This window comes from Bacidia gigantensis, assembly GCF_019456465.1.
Source record: "Bacidia gigantensis strain McMullin 20006 chromosome Unknown contig_132, whole genome shotgun sequence".
NCBI lineage: Eukaryota > Fungi > Ascomycota > Lecanoromycetes > Lecanorales > Ramalinaceae > Bacidia > Bacidia gigantensis.
Window position 1 is genome coordinate 450,130 of NW_025408592.1, and position 26,104 is coordinate 476,233.

The 26,104-nt window shown below is 48.6% G+C and overlaps 8 protein-coding genes across 8 annotated transcripts; 5 read left to right on the forward strand and 3 right to left on the reverse strand.

Annotated features, from left to right (window-relative positions):
- Nucleotides 1–896: 896 nt before the first annotated feature.
- On the forward strand, nucleotides 897–1,980 carry KY384_001408 (uncharacterized protein; the record flags this gene model as incomplete). The annotated part of the gene is made up of 2 exons (XM_044809938.1): nucleotides 897–1,508; nucleotides 1,555–1,980. The coding sequence occupies 2 exons, from the start codon at nucleotides 897–899 to the stop codon at nucleotides 1,978–1,980; spliced, it is 1,038 nt and encodes a 345-aa protein (XP_044672950.1).
- A 2,970-nt stretch (nucleotides 1,981–4,950) lies between these two features.
- Nucleotides 4,951–6,599, reverse strand: KY384_001409 (uncharacterized protein; the record flags this gene model as incomplete). Its single annotated transcript, XM_044809939.1, has 2 exons — nucleotides 4,951–6,329; nucleotides 6,560–6,599. 2 exons carry the CDS (start codon nucleotides 6,597–6,599, stop codon nucleotides 4,951–4,953), a joined length of 1,419 nt encoding a protein of 472 aa, XP_044672951.1.
- Nucleotides 6,600–8,044: 1,445 nt separating this feature from the next.
- KY384_001410 (uncharacterized protein) lies at nucleotides 8,045–8,756 on the forward strand (the record flags this gene model as incomplete). Its single annotated transcript, XM_044809940.1, has 2 exons — nucleotides 8,045–8,128; nucleotides 8,211–8,756. 2 exons carry the CDS (start codon nucleotides 8,045–8,047, stop codon nucleotides 8,754–8,756), a joined length of 630 nt encoding a protein of 209 aa, XP_044672952.1.
- Nucleotides 8,757–11,049: 2,293 nt separating this feature from the next.
- KY384_001411 (uncharacterized protein) lies at nucleotides 11,050–12,311 on the reverse strand (the record flags this gene model as incomplete). The annotated part of the gene is made up of 2 exons (XM_044809941.1): nucleotides 11,050–12,013; nucleotides 12,112–12,311. The coding sequence occupies 2 exons, from the start codon at nucleotides 12,309–12,311 to the stop codon at nucleotides 11,050–11,052; spliced, it is 1,164 nt and encodes a 387-aa protein (XP_044672953.1).
- A 1,419-nt stretch (nucleotides 12,312–13,730) lies between these two features.
- On the forward strand, nucleotides 13,731–14,610 carry KY384_001412 (uncharacterized protein; the record flags this gene model as incomplete). The annotated part of the gene is made up of 2 exons (XM_044809942.1): nucleotides 13,731–14,164; nucleotides 14,220–14,610. The coding sequence occupies 2 exons, from the start codon at nucleotides 13,731–13,733 to the stop codon at nucleotides 14,608–14,610; spliced, it is 825 nt and encodes a 274-aa protein (XP_044672954.1).
- Nucleotides 14,611–15,427: 817 nt separating this feature from the next.
- KY384_001413 (uncharacterized protein) lies at nucleotides 15,428–17,836 on the forward strand (the record flags this gene model as incomplete). Its single annotated transcript, XM_044809943.1, has 4 exons — nucleotides 15,428–16,442; nucleotides 16,648–16,914; nucleotides 16,969–17,664; nucleotides 17,709–17,836. 4 exons carry the CDS (start codon nucleotides 15,428–15,430, stop codon nucleotides 17,834–17,836), a joined length of 2,106 nt encoding a protein of 701 aa, XP_044672955.1.
- A 2,886-nt stretch (nucleotides 17,837–20,722) lies between these two features.
- On the reverse strand, nucleotides 20,723–21,707 carry KY384_001414 (uncharacterized protein; the record flags this gene model as incomplete). Its single annotated transcript, XM_044809944.1, has 4 exons — nucleotides 20,723–20,869; nucleotides 20,923–21,235; nucleotides 21,287–21,593; nucleotides 21,647–21,707. The coding sequence occupies 4 exons, from the start codon at nucleotides 21,705–21,707 to the stop codon at nucleotides 20,723–20,725; spliced, it is 828 nt and encodes a 275-aa protein (XP_044672956.1).
- A 1,142-nt stretch (nucleotides 21,708–22,849) lies between these two features.
- On the forward strand, nucleotides 22,850–26,075 carry KY384_001415 (uncharacterized protein; the record flags this gene model as incomplete). The annotated part of the gene is made up of 4 exons (XM_044809945.1): nucleotides 22,850–23,920; nucleotides 23,974–24,312; nucleotides 24,362–24,621; nucleotides 25,196–26,075. The coding sequence occupies 4 exons, from the start codon at nucleotides 22,850–22,852 to the stop codon at nucleotides 26,073–26,075; spliced, it is 2,550 nt and encodes an 849-aa protein (XP_044672957.1).
- Nucleotides 26,076–26,104: the final 29 nt, after the last annotated feature.

Sequence of the window (26,104 nt, forward strand, 5' to 3'; positions counted from 1 at the left end):
AGGATGTCGGTCACTGCATAGTAACAAATCCATTTGAGACTGTACTACTAGATGGCCTCAGCCCGCCACATATCTCGTCACCTGGCCCTTGTCGTCCACGCACCATCCTGCAACAAGAGGCAAGATAGTCGTCAAGGAGAGCCTGCTGCTGTCAGAGCACCTGGTAATCTCGAAATAAGAAAGGTTGGATTATCTGCTTTCATCGCTAAAAGTGGCAGCTGCGCCAACTCCATCCGCGAACATTACGGCCAGAAGCTTGTTGCAGCCTTGAGAAACGGTCTCGAATATCATTCGCTCTTACTCACCAAAGGCAGAGCTTGATCCACACGTTTCAACGGTTATCTGCATGCCCAAATTTGGAGTGGCTTGTGCTCTGCATAAAAGGTGAGCTCAACATGCCACGGTCCGCCTCGCCTGCTTTATTTTACCACAGACCTTCAAAGAAATGAGGCAAGCGCACATACGTATCTATGTGCATCAGATATGGAAAAATATTCAGCGTGATGTGATTTGCTGGGCGCAAGGTTGCGTGCAACCAACCTAGCTGCTCTAGTGCTGCCATCTTTCTCATTCTGCAGAGCCCTGCTTAGGCTACATGCGCGCTACTGCATGTAGCTTTGAAAGGTTTGTCTGTCTCAAAGGGGCTTTATGAGCTATGAAGGTAGATGTTTGATATAACAAATTTTCACGGTGGCAATGAAAGTGTTATAATGCCTGTTCAGATTTCCTCGCAACTTTCCATAATCTTCCCAACCCCACCAGTCCGATTTCCTTCCGAATCTAAATGCATTAGCAAGATATCTTCACAAGCTGCATCAAAGAATTCACATCCATCGAAACAATAATACCCTAGACGCATCTCTTTGGACGCAAGATACATTTTGGAAGAACCTACCATGGATTCTCTGCACGTGAAGAGAGAAGATGGAATGCCTTCTTTAGGCAGCGATTTGCTCCTCTATCCTAGTCATGACCACGTCCAAGATCTGACGGATTCAAATTTGAGTCTCTGGGATCGGTCGCCGAACGCAGAGTGTGCCTTTCAAGCCAACACTTACCGGCCTTTGGAGTATCCGCGCATGCCAGTTGACCGGACCCACACATTCCTTTATCCTCCCATACAACCCTACCTACAGCCTCCCCAGCTGGCTCTCAACCATCAAGCTCTGCAAAATCCTCCTATACCATCGACAAAATACGCATTGGGGGGTCACTGGCCATCACAGAGGGTTGATGACGCCAACTTCAATAATCATCTGCGACCCCAAGAACTGAGTATTAGCTACGACTATGCAGAGGGTGACTTCACGGATGACGTTGATACCGGGTCATTCCTCAGTGACACCCCATATGCTAAACTCATTCACGCTGCATTAATGGACGCGCCTGGCCATCGCTTGGTACTGAAAGATATCTATGACTGGATAGAAAAAAACACAAGCAAAGCAAAGGATCCTATGGACAAGGGCTGGCAAAATAGCGTTAGACACAATCTCTCCATGAACAAGGTAGGTCCTCATTGCTTCACCTCAATTTCAGCTAATGATCCACCAGGCATTTGTGAAAGTTCCACATACTTTTGCTGACAGGCATTCGACAAAGAAAGGATACATCTGGGTGTTGGATAACTCCGCCGTGGAAGGAGACATACAGCCCACGACAAGGTACCGACGCAAGAAGGACAGTGCGAGGAAGGCAACAAGAACTCGCATTAGCAAAGCTCAGCGTGAAGCAAAGCAGCCCAGGCGACGAGCTTTGACATCTGGACAAATCGTTGCCCCCCAGAATGACATAGGCTCAAACCGATCAGACTATGCTTACGACGAATTGACGGACTACAGTCAAGACAGTGAGACGCCCTATAGCGAAGACTCATGTGGAGCAATGTCTCCCTTCTACTATGTTAGAAACCCAATGACACCACAAATACAAGACTATGCATATAGTCGTTATTCGTACGCATCAGAGCCGAAGGCCTAAATGCATTTCACGAAAGGGATTTGGACGAACTTGGACATGGGCGAGTAAAAGTGGGCTTCCTTTCTACTGCTTGCATTCAATACGTTGTTGATTGGATAATTGCGTCTTTCAGAATCAGAGCTAGGGCCTCAACTCAATCTCAAGCAAAATTTATGACAATCATCAAATGTCTCAGTTCTCCCCAGTGCAGTTGCAATAGCGCCAACGCAAGCCTTTCCTTATTCTATCTCAAGCTACTTCGTTAGGGAAATAGAAAAATCTAAACGAAAATAGCTAAATGCTAAAAGGGATAATATTTCCATCCTCAGGCGGAAAGCTCGGGACATCCACAGAAAGAATCCTCGATGTCGGTCATTTATCAAGAACGCAGATAGTTAACACATCAGCGAAAGTACTATCTAGAATTTAAATTGTGATCGATCAGTTTATTGGTATGTTGAGAGGAATGTGATAGAATGCGCTATCATCTAGCATTGCTAACCAGACACTGAAGATGCAGGTTGACGCTATGGATGTAAGAGCCGGCACGCAGCAACGAGTCATGGATCGGAACGGCAATCCCGAGGCAACCCTTGTTTCTTATTCGAGGTGTTTGATAATGGTAAGATTCTAGCCCTACGTTGTTCTTTCCGATATCAGATCTGATCGACTTTTTATGCTGCTCATTAAACGATCCTCGGAAAGGCTACTCGTGACTTCAGCCAAGACAGAATAGGCTATCCTTGTGCGAATTACCGGTTCCGTCTTGTCTCCTTGCATATGCAAGGCACAGACCAGTAGCTAAATACACAAACGCAAGAGGGAGCAGCAGACGAGACGCGTGCATATGCCAGAACGTTAGCACTTGTAGAGGTGCTGGCCTCCAAAATAATGTGGCACAACGTTTGGACGTATCTCAGTTTTGGTAAGCATCAGTGATCTGAGAACCCAGGTGACTGGACACTCCCCTCGTGTCCGAGACATGCATTTTCTTCACGCTATGAGTTCAGGGCATGTTCGCCGGAAAGAAAGCCGTGAGGTCCTATGCAGAAGACTTGAGTAGGTAACAAGATATGCCATAGATCCAGCTCAGCATTTCTACTCATGCCCAGATTATGCACGGAAGGATGACGAATTGATTTTGTGCATGAATTAGTGGATATCTAGAGGTACGCCAAGAAGATAGGGGTCGAGCTGTGCTGCAGTATATACCACATAGAATCAACTTTCGAACAGTACCTGGAAGGAGCAAGGAAGATTATGACTGCTGTCCCGACTTTCGGTGTGACCCTCAGCCTCAAGACAAGGGTCTTATCACTTCCGCTCACGTCCTGACCCTCAAACATGTAATGCATGCCGATCTCCAGTCTGTGCCTAACTAAAGGTACTGCAGTCACAAGCAAAAGCATGGAGACACTCTGACAAGGTTCGGGTTCATGCAGAAGAACATATATATCCTATTGGCTGGCTGTCTTCGGCACAGATTCGCAGGTCTAGCCTAAACAATAACTACCATGGCTTCTCGATTTGATCTCGACTGAAGAGCTGAGTACTTGTACAATCGATAGATGAGGTATACTGCTCAACAGCATCAACAACGATCTTTCACGTGAATCAGGGGTCTTTGTCTACTCGATGGACAGCCAGATCATTGCCTATTTGAAGCACGGACTTGCTTCCTCACCTCTATGAAAATCGGACAACTTCTCGAAAGAAGGACTCTCTAACACCTGTAGGAGTATTTACCTGCATAAGAACGGAAGAAGACACATTCTTCGCGCAAATTGGCCTCTCGCCTGGCAAGTTGGCGACCTCCTAGATCAGAATTGATGAAGAAGTCCACAATCTCATCAGATTGTGTCAAGGCAAGGTCAGTCGGACACCTGGGCAAAGAACTTGAACACAGTTTGGTCATAATACGGGAAGACTTACGCGTCAAGGGAGTCCTCCGAAGTGACGAAGACCTCTTTAGTACGAGAATACAAAGCTGCATGACATGCAAAGTCACAAGAATACAATGACTGGGAAGCAATAATGTATGTTTTGAAACTCAACATCCGCTTCTTTCCATTCCGACTTTCTGGTTGGATTGGCGCTGGATACTCCCCGGCATAGAAGGCAATGGAAGACATACCACCGTTTCAGTCATGGTCACACAGCACACAACATCGCAATGGAACAGCCGGCAAGACTACAAGTGAAATGCACTTCATGTCTAAAGAGCATTTATGGACGAAGAGTAAGAGTCAGTGAATGGTAATACATCAGTGTTGAGAGACAAAAGACAAAATCTACAGCAGGAAAAAGAAACGGAAATGTATGGCCTCATTCGGCAATCAAAGGCAGTAAGTACGACTCAGGCAATCAAGCTCACAGTAGTTCGGGTACGTCTGGCTGAACCTTGAGTTAGACAAAATGAAACCTTCAATGATGGGCGAGATCCTCACACCAATCGGCTTCCGGGGAAAGCAATTTATTGCGAATAGCAACCACACGCGAATCCTGCTCAGGAAGCACAGTCCCTCACAGTCCTCGCATCCTTATATTTTAGATGCACTTCAAATTGCTTCGAGACTGAGTGTTCTGCATGATAAACAAGTATGGAAACCAAGGCAATTCGTTCTCTCTGTAGCTTGCACCTCTGGCAGCCATCAAGCCTCGAGGTCGAATTCGGATGATTCTCGATCGGATACAGAAGTTGAGGAACTATGGTATGAGGATTGAGATGAAAGATGGCAGAAGCTATGAGAGCTCTTCGTTTCCGGTAACGAAGGAAATACCGTTATCACGGCTCTTCGAAGTCAACACCTTTGAAAGTTCGACGAATAGATCACAATTGAGCGGAAAAGTGATCACTGGCAATCAATACTGAACGGTCAAACCCTCTTGATCTCCTTTCGAAGCCGGCGGAACAAAACATCACCGGAATGAGGGGTTGTCATCCATGGGTCCAGATTGAGACCCAGATGTCTCTATGTCAGGTGCGAAGACCTAGACCCCTTGTTCTGTTATACTTTGCTCATTTTGTTCGTGGCCGCTTTCCGGAGGCGTTTTCTTCCAAACCTCACCACCAATAAATAGCCAAGCTATGCCTGCACCAGCTGCACTGAGAATGGCCAAGGACCAACTCATAGTCCCCCACCCGGCGCCTTGAGTAATAAACCCTCCCCAAAGCGGGCCAATGAGCATCCCTCCGGCAAAAGCCATATTCCAGAGTCCGTAAGCAGTGGCATAAGCCCCTCTTCCACCGAAAGCTCTGGGATGCGTAAGCTCCTTATGTCTTACAATATACACGATCTCTGCTTCCAAAGGTGTCAAAGCGTTCGTGATCGCAAGACCTGTCAAAGCCAATAGTGCGCACAGAAGTACTTTTTGGCGGATGCTGTTATGATCGACGAGGCGAAGCAGTACCAAAAATGGGACTGCGAAGAGGAAGCCAGTCACGGTCGGCCAACGTGGCCCTTTCTTGTCTGCCCAACGACCAACCAGTGGTGCCATGAATGTTGGAAGAATGAGTGGAAGGAAGACTAGTCCAGCACCAAGAGAGGACCAGCCAAAGATTCGGTTGACATAGATTGGAATAGTGGCATCCCAAGATGTCAATAAAACGGACTGGAACAAGGTGCAGACCAAAGCCGCGAGCAGGCGACGTGAGGAAAGTAAAATGCCCAGCGCTTTGAAAGGGTTTACATGCTGTTGAGACGACGAGTTCGATAGAGATGGCTCTATCGTAGGTATTGATTCTTCATTGGTGGCCGCAGGGTTAGTGGAATCTGGCTTCTCCTCTTGCTGTTCCTCTCTTATTGCTGCAGTCTGCTCACGAAGCCACGTTCTTGCCGGTTTTTTCTCTAGGAGCATGAATCTCAATATGATGTCCAGAAAGATCATCCCAAAAGCCAGAAAATACACCGGATAGTAACCGACGTTGGCATAGACAATTCCACCAAGCAATGGTGCCACTAAGATACCCAAGCTCATGCTGATCCCGACATAACCCAAAGCTTGCCCAACACTCTCAGGGGGGACTGTATCGGCAAGGAGGGCGAGCCCCACAGTCCAAACCACTGCCGCACTAATTCCTTGTAGCACACGCCCGGCCAGCAAGATACCAATCGTCTTACCCAAACACAAAAGCAGAGTCGCTCCTGCAAGCGCAAGCAAACCCAAAATGAGGGGAAGCTTTCGATTCGTCATTCGATCTGCCAGGAAACCACATACTGGGCTTCCAACAAGAAGCGCTGCACCATATACAGAAATCAGTACGGACACCCAATGCTGCACGTCTTCCTCAGGCACGCCAATCCGGGCGCGAAGGGCAAAGGGAATGACAGGTACGATGACAGCATAGAGAAAGATGTCTGTGAATATAGCTATGCATACTGTAGAGAGAATGAAGGTCTCTGACGAGCGGAATTTGAGAAATATCGGTGGCGAAGACTCATTGCTTCGCCGAAAAGGGAAGCGCTGAAGTATTGATGCCATTAAATGAGAGAGAGGATACTGGAACCAGCACCATTATACACGTTTCTTGAACAACGAAGCAAAAGGAGTCATGACATAGCGATGTGGCAGGAAGATTTCAACAGAAGGGCCGGATCACGGATTAAATGTGGGGGGCCAAGCCGCCGTCTCCGTGCCATTGTCTCGAGCTTCAAAGCAAGCTTCATTGAAGACCGAAAGCCTGTCAGAGGAGGAGATGGTAGCTCTCAGGCGATATGGTAGCTTTCACGACTCGATTTGAAGTTGAAGGACACTTGCACATGAAGGAAACCGCTTTCTGTGAGTGTCTTGAGACAGCGTCATCAATGCCCTAACGCTAGTCTCTGAACGGACTTGTTATGAATCACAAACATCAAGCACTTCACGTGCTTCCACGCTCGCACGCAAGGCACGTCAAAGCTCTTAAATCGCCTAGTGGAAGGGGTAGTATATCTTATGACAGTAGCAATGGTCGATCCCTGCAGCTGTCAACAATGACACCCTGCGCGTTGGTGTGAAGAGAATTCAGGATGGTGGAGACAGCGCTGTACATCAACTCGGATTTGAATGCACTGCATTCTCCTTTGCAGGAAATTGGTAGATGTACAACGCTTTGCATCACGTCATGCAGATTTCCTAGGGTGTGAGTTCAGTATCAAGTCAGCAATTGGATGCTCAACATGCTCGGTGAGGGCTCTTGAAGTGGAGTTGTCGAGCCTTACTACCACTTTGCATCGGAAGCAGATACGATGTGCAATACTCGTCTCACCCCTCTTGTTCTCGCGAAAGTCATTGGTACGATCAAAATGTGGGGAAGCAAGGCAATTAAGTGTCAATGGGGTGATTGACCCAACCATTAAAGCAAAGTAAATGCCCGCAGAGAACTACTTGACCACCTTTCTTGCCAATATAAATTGCCTATGTACGCCACCTCACGTCGGGAGTATGCAACCCCGCTGCTAGAGATTGCCTTCTCTCGCGTCGCAAGGCCACTGAAAATGTTCGAATCGTTGGAGGCACAACCTCGCTAATCTAGTCAGGATTGAGGAATGCGTCTAGCGGAGGCTGGCACCTCGGCATTTAATGCCATTGGCTTCTGCCACATCGAAAGGCAGATGTGGCCGAACGAAGTTTCGAGCTAGAGCTGGCGAAGTCGAAACCGAGCAAGACCGAGATCATGCGTTGACTCTCCGTCGGCGACACATTCGTCAGTCGGGGGAGTCCTTGGAAAACCTCCAGATTATACCTAAGTCGTTCTTCTTTTCTGTATTCCATGAACAGCCTCGAATAAAAATGGAGTCTGTTCCCTCACTGCCGTCTCTCACACGCGAAGGCTACGAGACGCTCATATTCTATTGGCAGCTCTTTCCCATCGTGCGACACTCCTGTGGCGATAAGTATCCAGTAGGTACTGACAAACCCTCATTTAGCTCACGGCCTACCAATGGGTCTCAGACGTCTACCCTGCTGGCAAGACCTCCACCTCATCTCGCTTGAACATGAATACCAAAATCGGCTGGGCCTTTGCCGAACAATGGGCTATGTTTATCATGTGGTACTTGATACTCACCCTTCCGGCACAAAATAATCTTCCTACTCCATTGCCATGGCAGAACTATCTGATGGCGTGGCTATACGTACGATCACATTTTCACTCCTCTCCTCCCCTGGCCTTTTCTTCACCTTTCTAGTCCTTTTGCCCCATCGTCAAAACATCATCTGTTTGCGAGGTCGAAAGTATACCCCTTCTGACCTTTCATTGCAACAAAAAGACTATTCACTACATCTACCGCTCCTACCTCTTCCCCTATCTCCAGCCAAGCATGTCCCCCGCCCACATTGGCGTGGCCATCTTCGCGCTCTCCTTCCAGATAACAAATGGCATTGCAATCGGCGGCTGGCTAGGCTCCTACGGCCCTACAACATCCTCAAACTGGGCAAAGCACGACCTGAGTGTTTATTTGGGAACAGCGATATGGGCGTTGGGTCTAGGGCTGAATGTATGGCACGACGACATTCTGCGTTCAATACGGCGCAGACGGGGCGTGGTGGAGAAAGGTAGTGGAGAGAAAGTGTATGAGATTCCCACGGGCGGTCTGTTTGAATATGTGTTCTTCCCGCACTACTTCACCGAGTGGGTGGAATGGGCGGGCTGGTGGATCGTGGGCGGAGTTGCGTGTCCGCCTGCGAGGATATTCTTGGTAAATGAGATTGCTACGATGCTGCCGAGGGCATTGCAGGGGAAGCGGTGGTACGTCAGTCGTTTCGGTGAGAAGAAATGTGAGGGAAAGAAAGCTGTTGTGCCCGGACTGATATGAAAAATTGCTTGTGGAGCGAATCTTGGTGATGCGTCAGAAATATGAATTGCTCACACGAGCATATATTGATACTACGTCTAGATCGAGATTAACACGTGTCCTAGCGTACGGTTTTCGCGTCCAGCAAATTGCCATTTTCACTTCTCGACTGTTTTCACGAGCCACATAGAGTGCCCTTCCAATGGTAGAGAAAACACCCATGGAGGATAGACCCCCCTTATTCGGAAGCTATAGTGCAGTCCAATCAAGTCTAGGTATCAGGGGAGCTGTCTTTACCACGCCCAAACCAACGAGATAACTTCAAAAACGCCATTGTAGTTTGTGCCATAACTGGCCATGGAATATCATGATGTACCCAGACCGACGAGTAACAGAGAAAATTACGAGATAGGCATAGCCCATGACCTAATCACGGGCTTGTCTCAATACGTAGCCGAAACATTCAACCTCCGGCTTCTGATGCTAGACTTAGTTTTACCACTTAAGAACTAGCTATCGTCCACCAGCGAATGAGAAAATGCGCGATGTTAGACTTGCAGCACGACCCGCATACGATGCCAGACTTTGCTTCTGTGTAAGGACAAGTGCGGACTTATTGTGCACGGCTGACGTAGCCTGCCTTTGTGGCTAGAATCCCGGGACGCAGTTCTAAAATATACGGATCAGTCCGCAAGGTCATTTGATGTCGAGCACGACAAGAGGCCCCTATCACCCTCGGGTTGAGTACAATAAGAACAATTTCAACCCCCATAAGCCCTTAAGAGCCTGTCTATCAAGCAATGAATTTGCTCAGAAAATCTGAATATGTACCATGCCAAAGCTTTTCGATAGAGGCGTATCAACAGCAACGATCTGGTGGCATCCGGGGAGCTTTGGCATCAAAAAGCCCGCATTCGATGAGAGGCTTCATATTTCCAGGAATGGCTAGACGTCAGCACTGTCGAGCAATCTCGATCTCCGTGGCTTTACTGATGTGCCCCGCATACGATGGTAGAATGCGAAAAGCTGAAAGAGGTAGCGATCTCCAATATCTTGGCATGTCCACAGATGTGCAACCTGTTTCGATGGAGAAATCGGGAAATTGACGAACTCGGTTAGAGTGACGAAAGCGGGAACTAAAAGAAAAGAACAGGCTCCTGACTCGACGCTGGACATCGGAAATGGAGGCTTTGGGAATAGCGTCGTTGGCCTGGCCAAAGACATTGGTGGTTGCCCTGGAAAGACGAGGGATGGTGGGTGTTAATGTGTTATATAGTCCCCGATCCTCCATTCAATGTGAGAGCTCAAGAAATGCTGAAAGAGGAAGAACGTTTGGACAGTGGAGAGGTGCCACCAATAGGTCGTCTCACACTGGTTAGCTACAGCGAAGTCAATTTGGAGGTGCCAGATTTAAAATAAACTCCTCCTTGTTGCCGGTACGGAAGATACACCAGGACAATTTGCATAAGCATAAGAAGGAACCGTAATTAAGACTTGGGAATCTTGCCGAATCGAGCAATCAGGTTGAACGTGGGAACGTGGAGTATAATATATAATATCACCCGCCCCTCCACTTCTCCGACGTTGGTAGCTTTGGAGGCATGTGTGACTGACATTTGTTCCTCTTTCACTTCTCCTCCTCTCATACGCCTGTGGACACCGGTGGCTGTATTCTGTTCCTTTTCAGCTTTTCTTGACTTCCTACAGTGAACGGGCGGATGTGGAGTATATATTGTATACAAACCCACTCTCGCTCCACTTGTCCGACAATAATGGCGCCGGTGGCCCAACCCTTCATGACGTTCAAAACGTCCTATTAGTATGAGGAGACTCCTCAGCTGATCGACTGCAAGATCTTGAGGAATTCAGAAAAGGGTCGCGTTGCACTAGATAGCCGTGAGATTAAGTGAACCAAGCTCGAAGTACCGTGAATAGTCTCCTTGGACAACCTTAGCCGACAAGTCTGGGGTTTTGCCAGAGGCAGTGTATAAACCAAGTGAAAAACTCGTCATAAGAAGATGAATGCCCATATGAAACCACACCGTTTGCGTCATGTACCTGCGCAGAGTGCACGGATCTCCACCGCCATCATTGGCTCGTCCTATGCGTTGACTCAACTTCACAGCGACTTCTCTTCTACTTGTGCTACGTAGCAGCCAGTAAAAGGCACAATGCGAAGAGATTGGGCACTTGGTAGGTATGTCTTGTCAAATAAAATTGTAATCAGCAAAGTGAAGACATCGCTCAACGATGTGAGAAAGAAAGAAAAAGAAACGGTTTAGCACCTCGGACACAGTTGTCGACAGACCCAACACTAAGCTCCAATAGCGACCTTCGCGACCTTTGCGTACTGATCATCCAGCACTGATCTACTTCCCTCCCACAACATGATACCCCCAAAGTTCTTCGCATGCTTGACCGCCTGTACCGTCGTCGTCAGCTTCGCTGGCTCAACGTAGCCGCTGCCCGAGCATTTTGGGACTGGACACGCAGGAGCGCCGATATAGAGTTGCGGCCCTTTAATGGTACCGTTCTTCGACAGATCGGCAGACCATTTGTGGAAGCTTACGGTGAAGTTCGCACCAGAGCCAAGGAGGCATTCTGGGTTGTTGTAAAATTGTACCCAGACAAAGTCCATTAGGTGCATAGCGTCAAGAGGGATTGACTGATCAGGTATGGGGCACTGCGGTGCTGCTGAGATGAAATACTTTTTGATCCTTTGAGCGTCCATTTTGCTACGGAGGGCTTGTACGAACTCCGTGTAATGCTGTGGCAGCTTGTTTTCGGTGTCTACATCAAAGCCGTCAACCGTGATATTGCCAAAAGGTCTCGCATTGAAGCCAAGACCTGTGCCGCCGCCGAACAGATCCCAGAGGTAATCGGCAGCATCAGTTGCATCTTTCGTGCTGTTGAAGTCAATCTTCGCTTTGCCAATTTCCCCACCAACGCTGAGCATAACTTTCTTGTTGTTTGCTTGGCAAGTCTGAATGGCTGAGGCAGTCTTACGGCATGCTGTCTTTGCCTTGCCAGGATCAATGCCAGGGTCAACCGTTCCATTTCGGGTAATGTTCATGCTGCATGCTGCCCCTAAATTGATTGTGGGTAAGCCCTTTGTCCCTCTGTAGGCTGTGATGAATGCGAGGTTGACGATGTTGATCCATGGATTGTGGCAAATCTGCATCAGGTCGACATCTTCGGCTTCCTCGGCGGCACCCCAGTACACAGCAACATTATTTGTAGCCTGAGGATTGAAACTGCTATTCGTACTACTGGGTACGCTATTATAGTCAGCTGTGGCTTTTTAAACTTGCGGAAAGACGCAGTAATTTTGGTCGCATACTAATTCGATAGAACCTCCTTTGAAGCTATTGAGTACGTCCCTGCATCGTCAGCAGCGGCTGTCGGTGATGACTCTGCGCCTAGATTCTGACTTCTGCTTGGTGAGGCTACATTCGCATTTGACGTGTTTGTTCCACCTGTAGCTTGTGACAGCCAGCCTTCGATCAAGCCTTCATATTGGACGAAGAATTGCTTAAATTGCGTGATTGAGTCAGCCCCAACGGACTGCTCTTGCATCCATGAGGATGTCCAGAATTTGTAAATATCGATGTACCCCTTGAGTACCTGTAGTTGCTTCGCCGATACTTGTGAGGGAATGGGAGACTGGCGCTTCGGATGATGCGTGTGGCCTACAAGGCTGGGGGATTGTGTAGCAGAGCATAACGGAACAGCCAAGGCGACCAGCGCCGATAGAAAGGCGACAGCAAAGCGCATTATGGTTTACGTAGAATGAGGAGGGTGGTACAACGTGATGTAGATGAGCAAAAACAGAACAGTGCGATTTCCCAATGCAAATATATATTACACAAGATGTAAAAGCAGAATGTTGTTGTTTCATTCTTGCCATCAAGGGGACTGCAACGATAAGATTGAAACATTGTAAGAACAGAGAGTCCATGATCTATTAAAAGGGGTCACTCATGGAAGAAGCAAGGATGCAAATACTGCCAACCTGTCAACTGAGTGGCAATACTCGCAGTCTGAGCTGCATCTGGTTTACCTGTGGCTGCGGCCCGTGATAGGACTCAACCGAGCAGGAGTGTCCACGTGGTGATGGTCAGCAGTTGTGACAGAGCTGGAAAGAACGCTGCTTGACGATAGCATTCGTGAAGCGATAGAGCCAGAGCAATGGCGTCTAACCACTGCGACTTGAAACTTGCTGGGAGGTCATACACGTAAGGCTGATGTAGGACTAGAGAGTGAATGGCGAGTCGTCCAGGAGGATTCGCCAGAGACCAGCCAATGAGACCTTGATTATGAAGGAAGCGGCATTCGATCATACTCCGAAAGTGAAGGTGGAATAATACACACCGATCGTTGAATCTAAATCGAACGCGTGGTGGGCGTACTCTAGAGGCGCCAGGGATGGCAGGTACAGAGGGTAAGGAGTAGGCCTGAGAACGCTAGAGCGAAAGTGGAATGTCCTCCTTTTTTCCCCTTCCCAAATTATTATTATGTTGCCGGTTGCGTTGCGCCAAAGTTCCAAGCCAATCCAGCGCGTTCTCGGGATGTCCTGCCTGGGCCACAAAGAGGATAAGACTCTAATCATGGATCATCAAACGGATGACCAGCAAGGCGAACCCCCAACGCCTTCCTTCCATCATCCCACCCATCACCACCACTTCCTCTACCACCCTCCCTCACCGACGACCTCACCTATCCTCCCCGAAAATGTCACTCAAAATCATCGCATAAATTTAATGAATCCTCGGTACAAGGGGAAAAGGTGTCCACCACTGCCCAACAGAATCCTAACACGAACCTTGCTGCACGGTCGCAAAGACCACATCATCCCCTCCGAACACCCTCAACCTCACAACCACCAGACTCATCATCCTCATCCCACCCACACGCTCCTTCTTCACGTGAAGAAAGTCGTCTAGGTACATCATAATTCAACAATCCTCGAAGACTGCTGCTGATTTTGTTCAGATCATGCCTGCCACTGCAAAACAGCCTGGCACGGCACGAGGTCGCGGACCTAGCTCTTTATCACAGGTGTCCACCCCGCCAACTACGTCTACAGTGAAATCGCGAAAATCAACCAAGCCAAGCCTAGTCGTCTCCCTAAAAATATCTCCAGCACACCTGTCAGGATTCCCACATGATCAATCATCCAGCGAATCTTCAGGCTCGAAGGCGACCCCACGGCTCGCAATCTCAGCCGATTCACCATCCCTAGGCCCCATCAAGTCCGACAGCAATGCGACTCCTTCCGTGCAAGGTACAGACGACGCTCAGTCGTCCGACAAGAAACTCAAGCAGGATGATGACGCGGTCAAGGCGGGAGTGAAACGCGAATTGGATGCAGGCGTGACTATTGATGACCAGGCAAAGGCAAAGGCACTCCAGCGAAAAAGACCGAAAGTGTAAGCAATTGAAGTGTATCATTCACGTTGACTCCCTGGCTGACTGAATATACAGTGGCGAGAATGGGCGATTGGACGGTCGAACCGCTGCTGCCAAAGCCATGGGCTACAATGCCGCCGCGCACAAGCTTGGGCCCAAATCTAACCAAGGCGTCATCAATGAGAAACTACGGGCATTAGATCGGACTGGCAAGCCCTGCAGGAAGTGGCAGAAAACAGGCTTTAAAGTCAAATCATTCACTGGTAGGGCATGGCAGGTTCCCACCTGGCGAACGGGTCAGTCAAGGGCCTTTGGAGAAGCTGCCGAATCCCAAGAGAGCTCTTCGAACGACCTGAGTAAGGCAAACAGCAGCAGCAACATCGGCAGTGATCAAAGTCCAGGCGGTGACAATCTTGTGAATGGCAGTTCACCGATTCGCATCGCTCCTGCACCGGTGAAACCATGAGACTCACCGGTGACATCCCAGATAGCAGTACGAACTCAAGATCAACATTTATGTGTACCACTTATCGGCATAGCGCGGAGTTCTCGCGTCGACTCAATCAAAAGCGAAAGCGAGCAAATGGTTGGCTTGTCCATAACATTTGGTCTAATAAGGATTGTATGGAGGAAATGTGTTTAAGTGTCTCTAGTGATTGACATTCCAAGGGCCCACCCACTACGAGTCTGAAGATTCTGTTGAGGCAAAGGAAAGTCTGGACTATTTCGTTGTAGATTGTCGCAGAGGCACTATGTATATTTAGCTAGCTAGCCAACGGCAATGGATGGTGCTCGTCCACAAAGGTTACAAAATGCAATTATTGATTCTGCTGACCTACAACTCTGGCTCTACGCTATCCGTGGTGCATATCAGAAATTCTGCCCGTATTGTAGCACAGGTGTGGTGGTTAATCTTGAATACAATGACATCAAAGACGTAGCGTGTCACCTGGCGTGCGGGGAGCGGACTTGTCACGCATGCTCTTATCAAGTTACTCAACTATACAATCCCCATGGGGCCGCAATTTTTATCTGCATCTCATGTTGGCTTTTCTCACGAACCATAGCGACTTAATGAATACTCCAATCGTTAAGATGCTGGTGCCATAGCAAAGCGGCCCGTTGGCATGAGGTCGCCGAATCTGCAGGTACAGCAAACTAAAAGCTCGAGACGAACCCCTGCCCCGTTCTTCACAGCTCGATAGCTTCCTACTTACTCGGTACCAACCCGCCCAGGCTCTTCAGTTGCATGTGCGATCATACTGCTGATTCACTCCAGCACAATGTCAAACATCTCATCACATGGCTCTCCTGGACCTCCGACTGCCCCACACGCGAACCCTGGTCCACCTAGGCGAACCTCTTATGCATCTGTCGCTGCAGGCGTGGCAGCAATTGGTCAACAAAGTCCTTCAGTCCATTTGCCAACGACGCCTTTCGCAGCAACCTACCCCCAGTCGTACTCAGACCATCTTCATCTGCCACATTCCACAGACGCAGACTCGCAACTGGAGGGGAGTACAAGGATACCGGAGAGTTGGGGTTCAGGAGCACGGGAAAGTACATCGACGTTCAATAGTACCAATTTCTCGAAGCAAGCGTACAATCCGTGGGGTATCTTTCCAGGCAGCACGGGAGTCAATGGCTTCTTCAAGCCTACCTACTTACGGGGGTCCAAGTACATGGAGGAGCTAGAGGCTATCTATGACGCCAGTATGGAAAAAGCAGAAGAAGAAGACCCTGTGCCAGCGCGATCTGGTCACAGCTCTCTTTCCAAAAGCTCAAGCAGCGTGAGCCTCCCAAAGATGCAGGCGTCCCACAGAGGCATGTCCTACGAGATAATAGAGCACCAACCGCAACCTATGGAACTTGGACCAGGGCCCCTACCCTCGAAATGGCAGGAAGTCGACAAGCACAATTCTATAGAGATTGCAAGCGATGGGCAGCAAGTACGATTTGTTGGGCCTTCGAAACTCTCAGATCATGAGGCTGCTGCTACTCGAACAGATCATCCTATGCCTTCCTCAGCTGGTATATACTATTACGAAGTATACATAGAGTCTAAAGGCAAAGATGGGCTTATTGGAGTAGGCTTCTCAGGTGGCAAAGTTTCACTGGAGAGGCTTCCCGGTTGGGAGCCCGATAGCTGGGCGTACCATGGTGATGATGGCAAAACCTTTTGTTGCCAACAGATTCCGAAGCCTTTTGGGCCCACTTTCTCCTCAACTGACACGATAGGCTGTGGAGTCAATTTTGTAGACGGTACTGCATTTTTCACTAAGAATGGCATACTTCTTGGTAGGTCAAACTTGCCGAAGAGCATATGGTTGCTGATATAATTCCAAGGTGAGGCGTTCAGAGGAATTAAAGAGACGACCTTATACCCCTCAGTGGGAATGAAACGACCGCATGCACATTTGATAGCGAATTTTGGCCAGAGGCCTTTTGTATTTGATATAGATACTTATACTGAGGTATGAGGCTCTTCTCCCTTACTAATCAGATACTGAGATTATACAGCAACGAAAGCGACAGATTCTCGAAGAGATTGACTCAGTAGACATTTCACCTTTGCACCCTAAGTTGGATGGAGACAACTTAGCTAAAGCTCTAATCGCTCAATATCTTTCACACGACGGCTATGTAGAAACAGCCCAAACGTTCGCTGAAGAAGTACGAAGAGAAGCTGCAGCACTACAGGCATCGCCCGAGACGCCAGTAGACAAATACCTAGCCGTTGAGGAGGACCGAGACGCAGCAAACCGACAACGTGAGTTCCAATGGTATCTCACAAGGACATAGTGGAACTAACAAAACCCTCAAGAGATACGAGCGGCCGTCTTAGACGGTGACATCGACACGACCATACGTCTTACCAATACATACTTTCCAACTGTTTTCCTCACCCACCGTGATGTCAATTTTCGTGTCCGCTGTCGGAAATATATTGAGATGATGCGCCAATCCGCTGAATTATGGGACACCTCTCCCAGTCCTACTACCTACAACAGAACAGACAACAGTGAAATCAACGGCAGCGATCGTAACGGGACCGATGTCGCTGATCAAGACATGGATATGGATGGCCTAGAAACCGAAGACGGCAACTCCGGGCCCAAGAACGAGAGGGAAGACGGGACCGCCAATGATGCTGCCGACGGCGTCGATGATCACATGGATCTTACCTCAGAGCCTGTACTTACGACCCGCAGTCCAAATCCAGTTGGGTATGATGAGATGCTTAGCAAAACGATAAATTACGGACAGGACCTGAACAATGAGTTCAAGGATGAGCAGGATCCGAAATTCCGAGAGCATGTCAATGAGACACTGAAGGAATTGTTTAGCATGCTGGCTTACAAAGATCCACGAACCAGTCCGGCGAGAAAATTACTAGAACCGAGCGAGAGGGTGAAAGTCGCCGAGGGCCTGAACAGTGCAATATTAGGTGTGTTTCGATACGAATCTCGAGCTTCGATGCTTGAGCTTGCAACAAACTCACCACGAGCATTTGCTAACAGTACGCGTGTTGTCTAGTTTCACTGGGCAAATCTTCATCTACAGCCCTCGAACGCATGTACAAACAAACCGTTGTTCTAACGGACATGATTAGTGAGGATGGTGGCCCCGGCTCACTCGTCAATGTTCGGCATCTGCTCAAGAGCGGGGAGACCTCGTCCCATCTGCGGTGATGAATCGTGAAAGGATAGATTCAGGAGGGTGACGAGGATCAAGATCAGTCCTTGCCAATATTATAGAAGCGTGTACAGCATTGAGCGAAAGGAGTGTACGGGTGCCTAGAATGATACCATGACTCTGGGCGTTTGAATTGATGGCTGGATAGCGGAGACCCCACACAGTATGTTTAGTACGGTAGTCTCTGCTCGAATAGACTTCATGTATTCGTTAAATATCTGAATAATTTATACCTTCTGTCACGGTCTGCATGTCGAATCGTCCACACAAGGTTGAGCAGTCCCTAACAAAAGATCATAGCTGTGAGCCATCTCTGTCACATGTCTCTCGACTTCTGGAATCCTCTTCCTGGAAGTTCTTTTGGGCCCTCGAATTGTTCTCTATGAGAAGACCCTACCTACCGGGAGTACAGAGTAGTCTGGTAAGCCTAACAAATATCACCCGAGGTCCTATCCGTTGCTTGTCGGAAATGGACCTGGAATCTAAGCTCGTGACAAGCTCGTGAGATCCTTCTCCATGATACTCGACGAAATCAGAAAGCGGTCGAGGGTTAATTCCAATGCTAGTGCTAACCTTAGGGGGTTAGCCCCTGGAGAGCCCCCTATAGGCAACCACATTAGGGCGTCGCCTTCCCCCATTCCCGGCCAAAAAGTTGGCGTGGCCGCGTTCCGTCGAACCAACCCTCGGGTGACTGTTCTTGACTTCAAATGGCCAAGAGGAGAAGGCGGCAAGGCGGCAAACTTGCCGATTTTATTTTGGATCATGTTGATCAGTCTCGGTTGAGACAAAGCTAGGGTGCCAGGGTAACTGCTAGTAGCAGTGATTCATCTGTCTGGCTTGTAGAGCAAGTGGTGCCTCGAAGCAAGAGCCAGCTATGGACGCTTAGGATTTTACTGTACATTCATTCTCCAGTATTTGCGAAATGTAAAAGCAAATTATCACAGCTGGGGACGCATGAGTCCAGGGGAAATGACACCACTCAATAAGAACGATGGCATGTTCCTTCGCAAACAGGGTGGATAAGGCAATAGCTGATGGACTGAAGTATATGGACTGAAGTATATAGTGGACTGAAGTGGAAATGGAGGCAAAAAGGGTCCCTTGCTAGCGGCCCCGGCCAGTCGATCATTTTGTGCTGATCTACGTCATTTGTGCATCTGTTGCCCCAAATGCTCCATCTATTGGAAGTCTATCATTGTCGCTAGAACACAAGCGGACCATATATGACAGTCCTACCCTCGAGTGCTACAGCAATGAAGAGCTATACGGCAATATCATGACGGCGGAGAATTCTACTACCCGTTGCCTCTCACCGCCATCCTTTCCTATTGGCGCTGCGAAAGACTTGCTGGGCTCTGTACTTCACCAGCCCCGCTGAGGAGCACGAGACCTGTGCTTCGTTACCTCAGCTGGAGTAGCTACATTTCTCGTGCTTCTATTCTGATGTTGAAATACGTCCTCGCCACTTCTTTATAAAAGATATACTCATAATCAGCTACCACTTCTGCAAGATCTGTAAATCATATTCTGACACTCAGCTGACTACCAAATTCACTTCTCGACGAGAACGAAATTTGCTCTAGCGCAGAAGACCCAATTAGGCAAAAAGATACGCCATCTACGGACGAAACACCGTATTGTCTAAACGAGACGTATACAATTGCCCTCCTCTTTCACCGCAACTCTACACACAAGAACCCTTCCTCTCACCACAGAATGAACACAAAGATGGCAGCCATAGCAACAGCCTCGCCATCCTCCCAAACGCAAACGACCACAATCTCAAGTTCCACAGACTCCCCAAACCTACCACTTCACCAACCCTCACCCATCACCCCCAAAAAACATCTTTCCCGCCCCTCCATGACCAACAGACAACAATCCGCCTCCATGATCGTCCCCGCCAACCACCCCGAGATCGAAGACCATAAACCACGAGAGTTTCCCCCGACGATGCAAGGGCGATGAGTCCCCGACAGAGCAACGACAATCTGGAAGTCATGTGTGATGAGAGTAGGAGTAAGATCCAGACGTGAGTTTTCCCCTTCACCTCCTCCCCTCTCTTTCTCTATATCTGTGTAGTAGCTTGTGGGAATCTGTGGCTAATTCGCGTGCTGGGGGTTATAGTTCAACAATCGAGCACCAATCTTCGCTTGCGGCTCTGGTGGAGAAGATCGAGACGGTGAAGAATGGGAATGAGAAATTGGAGCGCAACAATAATGCGTTGCAGGAGTATATTGGGGGGTTGACCAAGAGTATGAGTAAGACTGATTTGGCGAAGGGGGGAGGAAATGAATCAGGAGCTGGTTGGATTGTGTGGGTGGGGTTTTTTGGGAAGGCGTGTCGGATGGCATGGCATGGACTTGAAGTTATAGCGATATTGATGCATCTGTTTGTGCATTCATGGAGGGCGTCAAGGTGCTACCATCTAGGAATCATAGCTTGGTGGCTTTAACAGCTCGTTCAAAGCGAATTTTTGCAGATGCAAAAAAGGCATCGGTACCGGCCAACAAAGCCTAAGGTAGTGACCATTGCAAAGTTTACTTGTCAAAGCATTGGAAGGTTAGCATAATAGCTAGCACACTCAACATTGGAAGGATCAATAAGCACAATTTCAAATCTGTCTTTGGTAGAGATTTCGTATGCATTCCGAAATGCTAAAATCTATCTGCAATCTTCTGTTTGATGAATGTTTCTGGCTTAGGGTAATGAACTATCATGGCGATAGCGTGACATCATAGAGGGTAGTAACAGGCATTCCCGCGTCGTCTCCAATCACAGCTTCTTGTCGATGAACGTATTTGGCTGTTCCACACATAGCGTGAAATTGTCCATTCAACCGGTCATTGCTGTAGCGCGGGGTTCGTTCGTGGGAGGCAGCCTTATGCTGCAGCCTTCTCTGGCTCAGCAGCGGGAGCGTCTTTCGTCTCAATATCAGCTGGCTTCTCATCCTTTGCATCGGCTGCCGCAGGCGCAGCACCACCCTCGGCACCACCTTGTTGGTCGGCTTCGGAGGAAGTCCACAGAGTCTGCAACAAATCAGTACGCACGGCTAGTCAATAAGATCAGAATGAGGACGTACAAGGTTGTCCCTCAGGAGCTGCATGATCAGCGTGGAATCCTTATAACTCTCTTCACTTAGGGTATCAAGTTCAGCAATAGCATCGTCGAATGCCTGCTTAGCCAAGTGGCAAGCTTGATCAGGTGAGTTGAGGATCTCGTAGTAAAAGACAGAGAAGTTGAGGGCGAGACCAAGACGAATGGGATGCGTGGGAGCAAGCTCGGTGGTTGCGACCTCAGTTGCTGCTTTATAGGCTTCCAGAGACTTGTCGGCAGATATCTTGCGCTTGTCGCCAAGGGCGAACTCAGCGAGGTAACGATGATAGTCACCCTTCCTGTGTTATCTCATCAGTACCTGTCTCTTATAGGTGGTCGAGCAAACCAACATCTTGTGATAGAAAACCTTTGATTCGCCTGTCTGAGCAGAAGGAATGAGGTGGGCATCGAGGACTTCGAGAATATCTTCACAGATCTTGGCAAGCTCTGCCTCGATCTTTTGGCGGTATTCCTTGATCAACCCAACCTGAGCCTCATTGCCCTTCGACTCTTCTTTTTGCTCGATTGATGTGACGATTCTCCACGAAGCACGTCTTGCACCGATGACGTTCTTATAAGCAACAGAAAGTAGATTTCGCTCCTCCACCGATAACTCTTGATCTGCGCCCGCAACATTCTTCATGCAATCTACCATCTCTATTGACGTGTCAGTGGCATTCAGGGAAGGGCAGTAAGATGTAGCGCCTTACCCTCATAGCGCTCAGCTTGCTCAGCAAGCTTTGCGAGATAGACATGGTTTTCTACTCCCATTTCGACGGTATTCTATGGAGACCGTTAATTAGCGAATGGCAAACAGAATGGCGAGCTGCTGTAGAATGCTCATTCAAACAAAGGTTGAGGCTCAAGCAATGCAAAACAATTCGCTTGCAGCAGTTCGCCAGGCCGTTGCAGACCGAATCTGGCGCGCGATCTTGCCTTGATCAAGCGCTACCCCTGGCAAATCATCTTGCGGCCGCCTGGGAGGTCTGACAATAACAAACCCCTTTCGCAAAGGTTGCTAAGCATGCTGTTGACGTGTTCTAGACAAGCTTTTGATATATCTATAGGGATGCCAACGCAAGCAGAATGGTACAAGGAGTTTGCGTGTTGACCCTTACCTTGAGGACGCGCGATTAAGCCAGAGATCGAGGTCCGGTGTGAGTGTTGGTGAGAGGATCAAGGAGTATTGAATGTAGGTGAAAGCACGGTTCAGGTTTTGATCCAAGTCTCTGTGAATCAATGTGAGGGGTCAAGGTGGGTGCGTCTTCAGGGTGAAAGATCTGCTGGGGGATGTGTCGTCAACCTAACTCTGCGCATTGGCATCATGCGCTATACCCTTTCGGGTCACCACCACCAAAACAACGAGAAAAGTGTTCAGCTTCAGCCTTATGTTAGCTATCAGCCCACTATTCTGCCTGAGTCATAACGACAATGCCGACTCGTGTATGTGTGAAGCAGACTTTTGTGAGGTAGACGGTCCCTTCGAGACTGAATACTGAGACTCTGGACTTCAGTGACGATAGCAGCAAAAGTGTCAGAAATGGAAGAAGGTGACCAAATCTATTCGCATTGTCTTGGGATTCATGTCATGAGCAGCTGCAAGTATCTTCTATCTTCATTACTACTGACGCGTAAAGGCCTGGTATTGTCTTGGAAGATGTCATGTCGAACTCACTTTCAAGACCGCGCCTTCCCAATTCGTATGGATTGCCGTGGCATTGCCTTTGCTAGTTTGTTTATTGTCCTCATGCTCTTCTCTACTTCGTTCTGCCTATCCGTTTTCTTTAGACTGTGGCTTGTTTCCTTTGGAAACAATTGGCATCTCCCAAACCTTTTAGCTGCATTGGTTTTGGCAAACAGCGTTTTTGCATACACAGACGCATGCCTATCAAATTCTTTCCTAAGTTTAAAAGATGTTAGTGTTCTCGCTGAATAGCTCGCATGTTGGATCACTCCCTACTCCAAGCCAGCAGCAAGCATGGCCTCGGTTGCCAAGCGATCAGCGATCGAAAACATCCAAAAATTCGAACAATTCAACGGGCACCGTGCAACATAATCCAGACAGGAAAGTCTCTGCAAACTCAATTGGATCACATAGCTCGAGGAGCACTACTGCTTTCAGGGTGGTGAATGAGAATGTTGCGCCGAGCCGAAAAACCTCACATACAAGCATCGCGCAAGGGCAAAATGGCGAGAAGACAGCTCGGCCAAAGCTGCGCCTGGCAGTACCTCAACACAATTCGATTCTTGGATACAAGAGTGCTACCCCTGAGACAGGGTTTGACGCTAGCTTAATCGTCAATGATGGAACTCTTGAGGAAATTGATCTTAACAGTTCAAATGAAGCTTTGAGTTTGAAGAGTTTCCTTCTCGAAGACGGAGAGTCTAGAGACAATGAAATATCCGCAGTGCGCCAGAACGAAGAGCGCAGGAAGTCCACCTGGATTGACAGGCCACTTGCTCCTCGATCACAGACAACGTCACCGTCTGATCTTCCGACGAGTGGCACTGAGACCGAGATGGGTTACTTCAAGAAATTGGTGGATGGTCTACGCTGGCAGAAAGCTAAGCCCAGAGGACAGCTAAGCGAACGAAAGGAACGCTGGTCACTTGATGACTATGGTAGCGGGAGTCCAGCTCGAGATAGGACTGTCATTGGTGATCGTCCGGTGTGGCACCGGAAAGCATCTTCTTGGACATCGGGAGGCATCATTACCCTTGCAAAACCAGAGACTGTGACATTGGACCAGGCAGGTGCTGTACAGAAACCTGACAGGGCAAGCAAATTCTGGTTATTTGGGCGAAGCAACAGAAGCAGCAGAACTTCCGACGCAGGAAACCGAACCTCCATTGACAGCACAAACGATATAGCACGAGTTGCCGATGAAGCAGCACTAAACAGAGCCGTCCAGCGCCGCCGAATACTTGAAGAAATGCTTGCTTCAGAGGAAGGGTACATCAACGACCTGAAAGTTTTAGCACATGTAGGAAGTTCTGCCATGAAGTCTAACGCCTGAATACATACTGAGATGTTTAGGTCTACCTTACAATTCTAGGATCCTTGCCTCAGTTTCCACGCTTTGTGCAGGCCGAAGTTGAGCGAAATTTGAGTGAGATTCTTGTTCTTCACGAGGAGCTACTCATACATATGAAATTATTCTTGTCAGAGCCCTGTTCAAAAGCGGCGCAATCGCCATCGAAACATCGTCGGTCCAACAGTAGCGAGAATGATTCAAAGAGCGGCAAGAATGGAAAAAGAGATTCTCACAAGTCTCTCCGGTCGAAGGAATCATTATGGTTTCGCCAAAACAAGGCTCAAGCACTAGCTTCAGAGCCGAAGGAGGCGGCTGATATAGCTAGAGTCTTTGGTAACATGGTATGCTCATTATCAAAAGTGAGAGTGGAGCGCACTCATGCCTTCGTAGATGCCACGTTTCTTCATATACGAAGAGTACGGAGCAAGGTATGAGACCATGCTTCAACTTGTCGCCTCAACCTCCAAGACCATTCCAAATTGGTGGGCCTTCGAACGGGGGATCGAAGCATTGATGAATTCGTTACTGCCGAAGCAGCATATAGAAGAACGTCAGAAGAAAGGGTTGACTTTGGAAGATCTTCTCATCAAGGTGCGTAATACGTCTATGTGTCTGCGGGATACTCATACGAAATACAGCCTGTTCAACGAGTGTGTCGCTACCCTTTGTTTCTGGCGGAACTTCTTAGAAACACCCCAGCAAACGACAACAAAGATTGTGAAATGGTGATCGAAACAGTACTCAATCGATTTCGTGAGACCACACATGCAATCAACAGAGCAACTAATGATTCTGACGCTCGAGCTCGCATTCAACGATCTTGGATTTTGCAAGACATGCTTCGCTTCCCAGCCGTACGCACGTAAAGAATTCTTGGAAATACCTCAACTAATGCATCACAGAACATCTCACTATCCACTCCGCGTACACTTGGATATGCAAGGCTTTGTGGGCTGTTGTATTTAGCATGGCAATCTAATGAGGGACCACAAGGAGGCTACATGCTTTGCACTCTTTTCAAATCTCATTTGCTGCTCGCTACGCCGGAGTCAGGTCACAGAACACTGAAGGTTGTCGCAATGTTGGACGCATCGAACTTTCAGATCGAGCGGCCTGATGACGGCCGAGGTAGATACATCCTTTCCCCAGAATGTCAGGCAATTGACGCAGGATATTAGGGCTCCAATGTCACAATGCATTGTACTGTTGGAAACTCGTCTTTAGGTTCAACCAGCATCTGTACGAATTCATCATATGCGCTTGCTCTGCCCGGGAGGAACAGCAGTGGAAGGCAGAACTCTTGCAACCTTCAAGAACGGGGACCGCTGTCCAGGCAGCGTCTGATCCGACGTTCCTAGGTCTCCGCATGAGAGACATAACCTTCGTTGTCGGAAGACCAGGAAGTCTATCCTGGAGTATGTCCATGCAAAGGGCGACCACGGTCAACAGGCGCAGCAGTGCAAGTCAGGTAATCATCCACAACACGCATTCAGTTCGTGAAGGACAAGAGTCACCTAAAACGTCCCCCGTGACATTCCGTCGTTCAAATTCTCTACAGTCAGCGTGCCGCATTCCAATCCTAGCACCTGAGAGATCAGAGCGAGCTCGACTAGAGCACGTGCTCGAGACGGTCTGGACAAAGGACCAACTCCCGTTTCCTGGCATGGCAACCAACAGAGGAGGCAACTTCATACGAGCTTCAAAGCATACTGTGATCAGGAAGCTCAGCAGGGCAAGCAGCACAACACAATCCTCCTCAAAGCGGAGCGTTAGCAGTAGGAGCCTTGATGACCCTTTCATCGAACCGGAGTCAGAAAAAGTCAAGAAGAATACAAGCACCTCAGGCTCTGCCGCATCACAGTATGCAGTCCATCCGCATCTAGAGTGGGACTCCTTGCCCAAGGTCTTCGAGGAGGACGCATCCCACGAAGATTCAATCAAGAAGGTAGTATGCAGGGGTAGCAGGAGCCGTGGCACGTCTGACACTACTATCGCCACCAAAGATGAGGATATCAAGGACGGCGACGGGACCAATAAGCTTCGCAAGCCCAAGACTTTGCTAAAAGTATTTTCAACGGACGGGATCAAGACTTGGTTTGCATGATTCTGGCTGGGCAAGGCATTTGTCAGTAG